General features: G+C 36.8%; 1 protein-coding gene across 1 annotated transcript in view; it reads left to right on the forward strand.

Annotated features, from left to right (window-relative positions):
* The window catches only part of LOC105627499 (chloride intracellular channel exc-4), a 13,440-nt gene extending 11,016 nt beyond the window's left edge, over window positions 1-2,424 (forward strand). Inside the window, exons 2-4 of the mRNA XM_012208778.1 lie at window positions 1,384-1,689; window positions 1,800-2,126; window positions 2,344-2,424. Of these exons, the coding sequence (XP_012064168.1) occupies window positions 1,384-1,689; window positions 1,800-2,126; window positions 2,344-2,424 (714 nt within the window). The remainder of the gene's footprint in view (window positions 1-1,383; window positions 1,690-1,799; window positions 2,127-2,343) is intronic.
* Window positions 2,425-13,873: the final 11,449 nt, after the last annotated feature.

Below are 13,873 nucleotides of genomic sequence, written 5' to 3' on the forward strand. Positions count from 1 at the left end.
GAGAGAGAGAGAGAGTTGGCAAACTGCCGAGATTCAATTTGCTCGAATTACGGACGATCGTGGTCGGGCCTGTCCGAGGAGAGAACGATTACGTTACACAATGCGTGGGTTGTTTAGCTTCCATCGGTTGGGTAAAGGATCAAAATATCGGAGATAACGATCAGAGGGAATGTCATATAACGAAAGATATTCGCGCGATTGTCCATTAGATACGGTGTATTAGATGCAATATCATACAATAATTCTTGAAACGATCAAAGGTTAAAAAGTATGAAGGCACGAGAGGTGTACAATTACAGAATACAAATGCCAGAGGAAAATAAAGTTGAATGGTTGAAGCCGCCAGCCAACCGGATTAGAAGACAAAAAAATCGAATTTCCCTGGTAGTGATGATACTCTCTAAATTCTTTGAAGTGGAATCTCACTAAAAAAGAGTTTAAATTAAGCTAGTTTTGAAAAAGAGTGATTCAATTTTTTTTATCTTTAAGAATGAGATTTCACTCAAAGTGAGATTTACTCTAAAAGTTTTTTTTCGACGTTTGACGGTACAAGTCAAACTTCGAAGCTTCAAAGATTAAAGTTTCGTAATGTATTCAAAGCTTCGAAAGCACTTCAAACTTCAAAAATTCGGAGTAAACTTCGAAAATATTCGGATTCTTTCGAAGTTTTTTGAATCTTCAAAGTTGTTAAAAGTAATAGCTCTGATAGATGCACACGTTTTCTAGCTTGGAAAATATCTATCTATGTCGAAAATAACACATTGGCGAAAAAAGAAGAATTTTGATTGATAGATTGCTTAAGGTTTTTTCAGGGTGACCATGAACGCAGTTAGGACATCAGAGCGAATAAATAAACCGTGACATCGGGGAAACGAGTACGCCGTGCTCTACCGAATTCGGTACTCTCTCGCTTCGGCTGATCGAGCAGGAAAAAAAATGTGCGGTGGTGGGACGTTGATCGAGGGTTTGACTAATGGGTTGGGTTTGCTCATCACTCGCAAACACAAAGATTCGCGCGTTTCGCCACGCCGTTGTTGGATTCGTGAACTAGTTGTTGGCTGACGTCAGCCTCTTATCGCTCAGAGATACAGGCAGGATAATCGAACCCGCAAGATATCACAGAATTTACATGCAGTTTTAACGTTAATAATAATCGCAAAATGCAGCTTTTATTGCGAAAAATAACGAGATGTACAATACAATTATATATATGAAAAAAAATAGACATTATAAATCGTAATAATATCTATATTCTTGAATCTAAAATAGATTTGAGTATCGCATATATTTTTTTATCCCAAATATATATTTCTTAGTCAACTAGAAATTTTGTTTATATTTCTCTCTCGATGTTAATTAATGAAAAAAAAATATCCCTTTTAGGCATCGACGATCGATGGCCGTCGAAAGGGCGCCTGTCTTTTCTGCCAGGAATATTTCATGGATCTATATCTCTTGGCGGAGCTGAAGACGATTTCCTTGAAGGTGACCACCGTGGACATGCAAAAACCACCGCCCGACTTTCGCACCAACTTCCAGGCCACGCCGCCGCCTATCCTGATCGACAATGGCGACGCGATACTGGAAAACGAAAAGATCGAACGGCACATTATGAAGAACATCCCTGGCGGACACAATCTGTTTGTACAAGATAAGGAAGTGGCCACTCTTGTGGAGAACTTGTTCAGCGTGAGTGTTGATCAATCCAGCCGAGAGTGAAACTAATCAGGAAATTGAGTTGTTGAATTATACCCTTTTCTCTGGCGAGACGAGAAATTACATGTCTATTCGTTTCACAGAAACTCAAGCTGCTGTTACTGAATGCAAAGGACAAGGACAAGGATCCCAAGTCCTCTTCCCTGATGGCCCATCTGCGTAAGATCGATGAACATTTGGGGCGCAAAGGTACGCGCTTCCTCACCGGCGACACCATGTGCTGCTTCGACTGCGAGTTGATGCCGCGGCTGCAGCACATCAGGGTCGCCGGGAAGTACTTTGCCGACTTCGAGATACCGGAGACTCTGGTACATCTGTGGCGGTACATGCATCACATGTACAGGCTCGACGCTTTCCTACAGAGCTGTCCAGCCGATCAGGATATCATTAATCACTATAAACTGCAACAGGTAAGTTGTAGGTAACACATGGGGATAGATCTCTAATTGCATTCGCGTTCAGCTAAATAATTAGCGCTTTTCGACAAGCCTTTAATTCACGTCTTTAATTCACACCTTTAATTCATGTATCGCGCAATAATGCAATCCCATCGCAATTCACCGCGCAGTAAACCATCACTTTTTCCATGTCCTCGACCGATATAACTGCGAATCTCGTTACTTGCAGAGTATGAAGATGAAGAAGCACGAGGAGTTGGAGACGCCGACCTTCACTACGAGTATTCCGATCGAGGTCAACGATGACTAGGTCGGACCTTCCTTGGCGAGTCTGCGATCGCGTGACTTCGATTAGACATCGAGATCGGCCTAGCGAGACGGCATTGTGAATCGCCTCGACTGAGTTTCAACGGCAGACATTTTGTAATTTAATATGTCCAACAATAGCATCGAAAACGAACGGGGATTCTACCGTTGAAACTCTCGTCTTTCGAGTCGTAAGCTTGTGTCGTCGCCGTCATTGATTAGTTCATATCTTTTGCTAAGCAATTATTGCTGAATCGCATCCCTTTCTTATGGGATCAAGTCAGGTGTAAACGGATTAGCTTTTTTACCGCAAACGACACGAAAACATACATAAGTGCATTAAGGCTTTCAAAATCTTAAAAATGATAGAGAATATTGATTTTCTCCATTTTTCTTCTCCTTTATTTTCTTTTTCTCCCACTATGTACAGCACGCGTACATAGTTTTGACCTGAGTAGTATTACAAAATTTTAATTTGCTATTGTTAATCCAAGGATTAAGTTTACTATAAAAAGCGATAATGATTTTGTCATTCTGTGGAATAATCATGGAAATTAACACTAAGAATGCAAAAGAAACGTATGCGTTTGAGAGAACCAAATTGGTGCCATTAATATTTTTGCAATCTTAATAGAAATTATCCTTTGGATAATAATCATTATTCCTAAGTATTATTCTTACATACGATTAAGTAAATCAAGTACATACAATAATCCTAGAAAAAATAATCCTGAAAAAAATAATCCTTGATAAAATGTTTCAACATTATTAATAAACTTGCGTAAATATTTTTAAACGTTTAGATTTCTCTTTTTTTCCATCGCTTTCATTCAGCCATTCATTATCACGAGTTACAGTAATGAAATATTTAAACACGATTGAGACATTTGCATTAATGAGAAAGGTACGTTTGGAATTATGAATTTGTTTAACATATCCTCATGTTCTTAAAATATGATTGCACAACAGAAAACAAGAAACATCGTTATATGTGGAGAAGAAAGAATTTGTTTTTTTTTTTGTTATATCTCTCGTGAGACACGTGATCCAGAATGCGTACGTTTCTTCTGGATTCCGCAGCGTGGTTCGAGACATCTTGTGTTATTCGTTAGCACTTTTACTGATTTACAAGCAGAGAACGAGCGCAAACAATTCCCATGATTGTTTTCTCCCGAGCCACGAAAACATTTAAAATAATAGCATCCGGATGCTCGACTCCGCTTATTTCCACTAATCCATTGTTCCAGAAAACAAAATCGAGCAACAGTGCAACTCGTATGCAACTGTCTATTCCGCATTAGTAATTCTATTATTATTATTATTATTATTATTATTATTATTATTACTATTGTATTATTATATTAATTTTGATTTATATATCCGTAGAAATCAATATACCAGTGTTTACAGTAATACCTGAAGCACTCGTCATTTATCACAGCGCGACGTAAGCTAAGTCCTCCTATCTAATATAATATAAAATGTTATAATTTTATATATGATATCTGGGCACTATTTTTTTGTTAAATATATATGATATTGATATTTTTATATCTCGATATGAGTGACAAGGATGGATAGAAAGCATACATTTTATTTATGCCTATTTCCATCGATGTAGAGTAATTTTAATTTTGATTTAGCTTATTTTTCACCTTTTTCCAATTCTTAGAAATAGAAAAAGTAAGTTGAATCGAGATTAAAGTTAATGTACATTAGTTGGCAATGGATGTTTTTTATTTAACAATACGAGTCGACACAAATATTCTTCTATTTTTCTTGGTACAATGAGTAACAAAGAAGAATGATACTTTTGTGTCGACTCGTGTCACCAAATGGAAAGAAGTAGTCACAACAGTTGGTGATTTCCATTGAATGACAAGTATTGTTCTATCTTTGGGTATTTTCCATTTGGTGACACAAGTTGACACAAGTCCTGCCCTTATTAATCATTGAATGTCAAGAAGAATAGAATGATGTTTGTGTTGGCTTATCATTAAATGGAAAACATCTCTTGTTACTCATAGAATACCAAAAAAGATAACGATGTTATGTCACTAATTAAAAAGTATCTAGTGTCATTTTAATAGCGTCGTCCTAAAAGATACCGAGAACATATGAATGAAATATGATATGAAGTCCCAAAAAGAAGATATGAAGAAAAAAACTGGAGCAGAATAATAGTCAGGTAAGTTTAATTATGCAGTCGTTATAAGAGAATGTAAAGATCTCTTCAACACAAAATATTTTTGCAATTCTTGCTGTAATTCTCTTTCTGTTCGATTTAATCATCGATTTAATTTTGCCAGATTAGGCCCAGTTCCATCAATGTAAGATTAACTTAGTCAAAGAATAAATTGAACTGTTTAAAATGAATTTTACGTTAGAATCGAGCTTTATATTCATTTCTATCAATATAGTTAACTTCAATCTCGATTCATCTCTTCGCCTTTTCCAATTCTTAAGCCCAAGTTCTGCAAATATAAAATTAACTTTAATTCTAAGAAAAAGATAAATAGTAATATAGTTAAATCGAGATTAAAGTTAAATCTTATATTCGTAGAACCGGGCTGTAGAACTAAAAACAAATGAAGTTAAGTAGTTAACGAAAAAAGTTAAAATTAAATTCTATATTGACAGAAACGAATATTAGTCTCTCAATTGTCCTCAAGTAGTTTCTATTTGAGAATTGTAGCAAGAAAAAACGCCAGGCGAAATCAGAATACACAGCAAGAAAAGGAGGACCGTATCCGTCGCGATGCCGTGCGTCGGTGTCCATGTCTCGTACGCGATCCAAAATAGCGCGCGGACGTCGCATCCCTCCTGACTCCTCTCTTTCTCTCTCTCTCTCTCTCTCTCTCAGCGACCGTCATCGCACCTCTCGATGCCTCTCGTTCCTCATAACCGCGGCGAGCTGTCGTGACGCGACTTCCATTCATAAATAGGGACGGCCACTTTATTCTTATCGACGGCCATCTTGACTACGTGATCGCGCGAGCTCCCATCGCTTCGTGCGGTCGTCGACATTCGTGATCGTTTCGCTCCGGAGAAATCGACAAAATATTAAATCACCTGCGAGACGTCTCGTCCGCCGTCGTCCGCGACGCAAGGCGTCGCGACGCGCCGGGACGAAAGTCTCGGCCGAGCAGCGCGGTGGTCGATACGCAGTGCACAGCTGATCGGTGGCCCCGACGGACGGTAGCTGCTCCGCTCGTCAGCTCTTGAAAGAGAAAACGCGAAATCAGTGTGGCTAGAAACACAGGAAGAAAGGAAAAGATAGAAAGAAAAACGTGAGTGGGAGGACAGGACGCGAAAGAGAGAAAGAGAGACTAAAAGACCATCACGATTCGCGTGTACCACGATCGTGCACGGTGACAGGTGAAATCTCCACAAGAGACGAAAAGCGAGTTTCCACGAGATAGATCCGGATACGGGATCTTCTTTGGGGGCGAACGATCACAGTGTTGGTCCTTTCCTTCTTCCAGTACGGACGAGGTGTAGGTGTGTAGTGAAGAGGAAGAGGAGGAAGTGCACAACAACATCGCCCGTCGAACATCTCCGATGGTTACCGTCCGGTGAGTCCGACTAAAGTTCGGATCTAAAAGCGGCGTTCCAGGTTGATCGCCGCCGTCGTCGTCGACATGGACGACGACGGTGGCGACGGTAGTGGCGTCTTCTCATCCGTCGCTTCCTCCGCGTCGTGAAGGAGCAAGGGGGAAAGAAACGGAGCACGCTCTTTGACTTTTACTCGCGGCTACGGCGGCGGACACTCCACGCGGCACGAAAATACACCTGCGATGGAATGCACCGGATGGATACGCGCCGCGACAACAATGCGCTTCCGCGAGAAGGCTTCGAGATCTCAGGAACACCGTTTTAAACATCGGTTCCATCAATATAAAATTTAACTCACCTCGTTCAATTCACTCTCTATCTTTTTTTAAAAATTATGTCTGTTCTTATACCAATGCAACTTAACTTCAATCTGGTTTAACTTACTTTTATCTTTTATTAGTTCTAAAAAAAGGATGTATGTAAGTAAATTAAGCCGAGATTAGAGAGATTAATTTGCATTGATAAGAATTGATGTTAAAAAAGGATAAACAGTAAGTTAAATCGAGATTAATGTTTACATTACAATGAAATCGAGCCTTATGCTTCCCAGCAAACGAAAATGGATTGAAATTTTTTTCTATTCGAATGCGTATTTTAAATAACGAATACTTTTTTTAGATTTAATTGGATTCAATTGGATTCAATTGGATTCAATTGGAGTAAAAAACTGTATTTCCTATTCAAAATTTTGAATTGAACAATATTCACAATATTAACTTTTTCTGTGCAATTGTGAACAGTATTCACGATTGCACAGAAAAAGCTAATATTATTTTGAGATTGAAAGGCATAGAGATGTGCTCCATGCAATTTCTATAAATGAATAAAAATGCATTCAGGATTGAAATTCATTTTAACATTTGTGAATCAATATTTCTGAAAATCTGAATCCATTTCAATTCATTTCAATCCATTCTCGTTTGCTGAATTGTTTCTTACTAATGTGGTTTAATTTTAATAAAGAAAACAGACAAAATGTAAGAAACAGGAAGCAAAGAGCATAAGACATGGCACTTGTCTTTTGCAAACGTCTTAAAATCTTCAATTCGCACCGGTAAAAAATCATCAGTCACCAATCATGGATAATTATTGTAATAATTAATGTAACCCTTAATTGTGAACATTACACATGAGCGATCGCATTCTTTAAATTCTTTAGTGTAAAATCCCAGTTTAAAGAGTGAAAATTGAGCTAGTTTTGAAAAAGAGTAATTCAATATTTAAAAGCAAGATTTCACTCAGATTCACTCTAAAAGTTTTAGAAAGTAAAATAAGACTTCCCTCTATGAGGGAAAAAGAAAAATAAATGTAATTACTCTTCAGTCTTTATCATCGTTGCATTTTTTATGTTTCTCAGCATTACACAGTATCATTTTATTTGTTTTTTTAAGGCCAGTATTCATAGTCGGTTCTTATTTTAAGACCGCCTTAAGTAATGTCTCAAGATACTAATACGGTCCTCTGATTGGCTTATGACATCTTAAGACTGTACTCAAGAGAGTCTCAAATGTAAGAATTGACTATGAATACTGGCTTAAGAAAGGAATACATAATTATTCAAAATTACAAAACATATGGAATCCTACATTTACACAGTTGATGATTAACCTTCCTCACTTCTTAATTAATATTAATGTATATTCATTTATTTGATATATTCGTTAATATATATGTACACTTATCTCCGTGTCTTTTGTCAGAGCATAGCGCGACACGGAACGGTAGGATTATCTTTAGCCGTACGACGACGGATCGTAGAATGTTTCGCCCGCGTCATACGGGTTTCGATTGTTGCGCAAGATTTATGATAATGTTACACGAAGATAATCTATCACGAGACGGCTGTTTGCACAGCGAGTTGTCACGCGCGTGGGTAAGAATTATGTGCGTTCGCGTAAAAACGCTCGACGTCACGCTTTAAACCTGTTACGAGGCAAACGTAAACAGGCGAGCTTCTTTTAATGTGACTCTAATAATTCCAGTTGAGTATCGCGAAAATAATTTACCGCTTTCATACGCGATATTTCTCATTGCTAATCCGATTATTAAATTGGCCACATAATTACTTCTCTCGCATGAAAAGAATTTTGTCGATCAAGTATCTAAAAATTTATCTACAGATCTGAAAATAATTGTATACGACGCTCAAGCTGATTGCTGGAATATCAAAATTTTTTGCAGCATTCTTCATCATCCCTGAACATTCTACATAAATATTTTGATAATTCAACGAAATTATTTTCAGATCTGTAGCTAGGTAAATTTTTAGAATATGTATTTCAGCAAAAACATTCTTTCCGTGCGTTTCCACCAATGTAGATTAACATTAATCTCGATTCAACTTACTCCTTTTTCTAAGAATTAAAAAAAGATGAAGAAAACTGAATACTTCTTCCTATTCTCCTTCTCCTTGCCTGTCAAACAAAATGGACCCTTTTGCATCTACATTATTGAGATTTCAAATGCAATTTTAAACGGACATGAACTATAAATCTTTTTTACTGCAAGATCTAATTCTTTGCATTTAAAAAATCGTTGAAAATCACAAGAGTTTCATTTAGAACCCTCAATAATGTGGATGCAGAAAGATCCATTCCGTTTGACAAGCAGGTGAAGCAGAGAGAAGGAGAATAGGAAGCGAGTATCAATTGTACAGCGGATCGCGGTCAGTTTCTGCCACTGCATCAATTTAACGCCCTGCCATAAAACAAATGTATCGCGTGCCTGTCATAACAAGCTCGCGATGGAGCGTTACGCCTCTCGCTGCGTCGGTTTATTTAAAGTCGGAGTACATACTAACGACGATTGGCCAACCATCGGGGTCAGGTTCTCGTTTCCTGCGATTTAAACGTCCTGGGGCGCCGATCGACGTGCCGTCGAGCTTGAAGCTGACGTGGCTATGTGATTAAATCAATCAAAAAATTTAGTAGATTTATATTTTAAGGGCGCCGTTGGCCTAATAAATTCCACCGGGAACTCGTTTTGATAGAGCTTCTCCATACCATTATTTTTAATCTTATCATTGTATTAAATACTTTAATATTTTAATATTGTAAGACACCTTAATAATATTCTAATACCGTTTGTTTAATACTCTTATTAATTGATTCATAAAAAAATATTGTAATGTTTTGATGTTTAATATTGTTATTTTTTTTATATAATATTGTTCTAAAAATATTCTTTGATTTAATTAAGCCAATTAAATTAATTAAGCGAATTGCGTTGACGGCATTTAACCGATTTAAATTCTATAATATAAAAATCACGAAAGATGTCATAATATCTTAATTATTATTGTAATTGCGTTTCTTTTTCTTAACAATTCGTGACTTGAATTAAGATAGCGATTCCAATTGATTTTCGTGCGTTAAATCACATTTCGTTGCAATCGCATCATTATGAAGCATAGCGAGATCCTACAATTCATTCGTTTGGCGAGAAGGAAAAATATTTACCTTTCTCTCCGCGAAATGAGTGATGACAGTAATTTGCGTAATCACTGATAAATTGATGCTAAACTTATCCAGTAATTTCACTTAATGGATCATTAAGACGCGCGCGAAAATACCGCGTCTGGTGAAAGTTTCTGTCGGTATGTAATTGCACGGAATTCGAATTTAAAGACCGAAGATGTTTACATTTAAGAAGGAGAACCAAGTATTGATATCAATTTCGAGGGCAAATTACGAGAGCGATCTCTCTTGAGATAATTTAACATCTTATTAACTGATATATTAAAAATATTGTTTTAATATATTAAATTATTATTTTTTATGTTATATTCTTTTGAAGATATTCTTCGATTTAATTAAGTTAAATAATTTGCGTGGAACTTAACGACATTTAACCGATTTAAATTCTATCGGTCGAAAAGATCGGATTCAACTGACGCAGACACTTTTAAGTCTGCAGACGGCGACGTTGACAACCTTGTTTTGCGGATTCTCTCACGGGAGGGACGAAAAATTATGATATTATTTTCAGTATAGTTTTGCGTTTATTTTTGCCGGCGCGCGGCAGAGCGACTTATCGTACAGCTCTGCTTAACGTTAACGGTGCGCGTCCCCCGTCAATTATTATTCTTAGTTCCTTATTTTCGTCTGGTGGACTTCGATGTACGTTAAACTCCTCGGCGCGGATCTCGTTGGATTTCCACGAGATGTTGAAGGAGTGTCGCGACGCCGGCGTTAAATTGTGCCGATCTATCCCTTTGATAATTTTTATGAATGAATTTGTAATAATAATAATAATAATGTAATAATATTTTATTTAATAAAGCCCACATCTGAATATATTTAGGAAAATATTTGAGATATTTGCTAATTCTACTCCACCGCCGCTCTAATTGTCACGCACGGTTTATTGCGTTTGTACGTCATTAATAATTAGACATTATTATGAGCAATTAGCTCCCGTGGACTCGTCGCGAGCAACAAGTGTCGAATAGCTGTACATACTGTACACGTTTCGAAGACATGCGATTCACCGTATAATCTATGATTTCTTGATAATTAATATGATTGTCTATACATCGATAGGTCACAAAATTGAAAATCAGGAAAATATTAAAATGCGATTGAAAATGGTGAAGGAAATCAGGGAAAATAAGAGAATTTTTTATAAAATTTATGAAAAATTAAAATGGCTTTAAAGAAATTTGATATGCATACATCACACCAATGCAGTTTTGAAATATTGTCAACTTAACAATTAAATGCAAGCCGTGTCAACATCACATTAATAATAATTTATATTGCTGTTAAATTGCTCTGTCAACTTAATATTTAATGGTTTCCAAATCAGGATAAAAATACAAAAAAATGTCAAAATATTATTAAAAATAATCATGAAAAATCGTGAAATTTTGTTTAGAAATCAGGAAAAAAGTTATGGAATTTTAGGACGAGGAATTTGTGGCAATCCTGATCGAATTTGCGAGGAAACTTTCCTTTCCCTCGTTTCTCACTTGCAAAAAACCACATCATCATAAATGCAAAAGTAGAATGCGGTTTTTCGTCACATTAACGCGAAATATCGTCGCTGCCAATCAGCCGTTCTCGTAAGACATTCGATGGATTTTCGCGACTCACCTGAGAATAAGAATTATTTCTTATTCCGTGTGGAATAGAACACAACTGAGAACTGAGAAATACCAGGATTTTGCCGCTTTTCCTTCATTTCTACGCGAGGTCCAGACGAAAACAGCCGCTATCTATGTGTACGCGTGTCTCTCGAGTATTTCATGACACAAATATCTTCTCGGCAGCTTGGAATTCCGCTTTTCCTTTTTCGCTTGTCCCGACGCGAACGATGCTCTCGTTCTCCTCTTAAAACGTCCCTGTTGCCGTCAGAGGAATCCTGAAACTTTCCGCTTTCCGGTAAAGTTTTCTGTCTTTATTCAATATTTAGATCTGTTTTCTTTAGCTAAACTAGTATACACTTTTAGAATTTAAAGTGAAGTAGACATATGTTTGATATTTGATGAAAGCAAGAAAGAAGATTCTAGTGCAGTCGACTGGGAATAAAAACAGATTCTATGTAATCTTATTTTATGTGACTCTACTTCTTTATTGAAATGTTATGTATTCTAGCTATTTTTTTTATCACTTCGTCGTGGAGACTCTTTTCGAAATTTATTTAAACCCTTGCTTTTCGAGTTTGTGTAATATTCACCTTTAGTTATTTTTATAGCTCGTAAATCGAAAAATTACGGATACTTGTATCTTGTATTATAGCTTAAATATGTTCAATTTGAATAATTTTGTGTGAAAGAGAAAATCTTATCTCATATTTGATTTACTCCATTCCTCTCCATCCTTCCTGCGATAATTATTCGCATGGAATTCGCGCAGGATATGGCAACGGCATCCGATTACATTTATACTGAAAAAAAAAATGTCTTTGGCACGAGCGAATTCGTTTATTCGGCTAGTCGAGATTCGCGAACAGAGCCGGAACGAATTCGCGCGGCCACCATCTTCGAGTGCCATCTGCCCACTCGCATTTATTTACATTTCGCTCATTTACATGTAGACTTGTTTTCGAAAATTTCAAAAGGAAGAGCGAGTTACCTGCCAAAGAAACGAAAGAACAAGCGAGTCTGAAATAATAGGCAGAAATGCGAAAGCTAATGCGAGCTTTATACCAAATTTGTATCATGTGTAACATGGAACCATGTTTTTTTTATCTAGAGAGAGTATTTAAAAAAAAATGAAAAGATATTAATGCACATTTTAATAGCACTGTGAAATACTTATATTAGATCAAATTAATTAATTCATTGAATTCATTGAAGGGAACGGCGCGCCAATATATACTTTTCCCTCTGATTGATGCCTCGTTCACCTGACCCGCCGTCTCGCCATGTGCGAATAGACGAAAGAAAAGGAAGCGACGGAAATTATTAATTCTAGCACTTTATTTCGCCGCATGGCTATGCTCCAAGTGTAAATTCCACGCAACTGAAGCTTTTTCGTCCCCTCCGAAGTCTTTTCCAATCGAATTGGCGTCGCGCCGTTTGCCAATCGCGAGCTCGCGAGAAAACAGACAAATTATCCGGAGAAAAGCATTTTGAGATCAGATCAAAAAGGAAGTCGACGGTAATTTACGGAGGAGAATACATTTTTTTTTCCATCAAAATCACTTATACTGCACATTTGGATCTGCAATATTTTTGTCTGATTAAAGCTATTTTGATTGTAATATTCTTTTTAGTATACTGAAAAAAATTTATTAAATCTTAATACATATTTATAATATTTCTTTGAATAGTACTAAGTAGTCATTTACTTACCGTAAATAAATATTTATTTAATAAAAAAAATGGTAGTCTAATCTCGAATTAATGTATTTTCAATCATTTTTAATATATATTATTAATTATATTTTTAATCAAATATAAAAATACATTTTGTAAATATTTATTTGGGATTATTCAAACAAATATTTATTAAAATTTATTTTTTTCAGTGTATTTTTGTCTCTGATGTCTTAGACATATTTATTTATTATTATTGTATACATTGATACGTGGTGGAGATTTTTTTCTACGATCAAGCGCCTTTTCAAGGACCAAGCGCTCTTTTTCGCAAATAATATATGATATTATTCGCAAAATTTCGTCACGGCTGTTGGCGGGAACGAGCGCGTGGCGCGCGTTCCTCGGTGCCGGCTAATAATTATGTGGCACTCTTACGTGGTGCACCGCACAGGTGTCCACCGTTTTCCTACGTGGCTGCCAATTCCGCGATGTAGCGGGTGTCGTGGAGCGATCGGCCGCGTGGGAATAGGATCAAAATTTCAAATTAGCCTGCGCGAATTTTGGCAGTTTTGGACGAAAAGAATCTCTGCGATGATTCACTTCGTGCGTAAGCACGACACACATATTTAGATTTCTCCTTAATCGTGCCTATAGTTATCATTTTTCGTTATTTATAAGAGATAGGACCAAGATCGCAGACGTCGCGCGATGTACAGATATTAGAGAATGTTAATGGAGCGTATTAAAGTTTTGATTCTTTGGCTGTATATTATTAGATAGTATCAATTCATTAAATGATATCTTGACAATTGTATTTTAATTATTGAAACACTTGTGTGAAAGAATAATGTACATTTTCGCGCGATATGAGGCTTGATTTCTGCGAGATAACGAGAACTTCTCATTCATTACTGTGTAGAAGCAGACAAACAACTTGGTTTGACTTGTGCGTTACTCTTGAAAAATGGGTCAGCCAGGCGGGTTTATAAATACGATAAGATATGCCATCGAGAGAGAAAGAGAGAAAGAGAGAGAGAGAGAGAGAGAGGAGGGGTAGGGAAGGGAGGTAGGAAAA

This window comes from Atta cephalotes (genome assembly GCF_000143395.1).
Source record: "Atta cephalotes unplaced genomic scaffold scaffold00009, whole genome shotgun sequence".
In the NCBI taxonomy this organism is placed as follows: domain Eukaryota; kingdom Metazoa; phylum Arthropoda; class Insecta; order Hymenoptera; family Formicidae; genus Atta; species Atta cephalotes.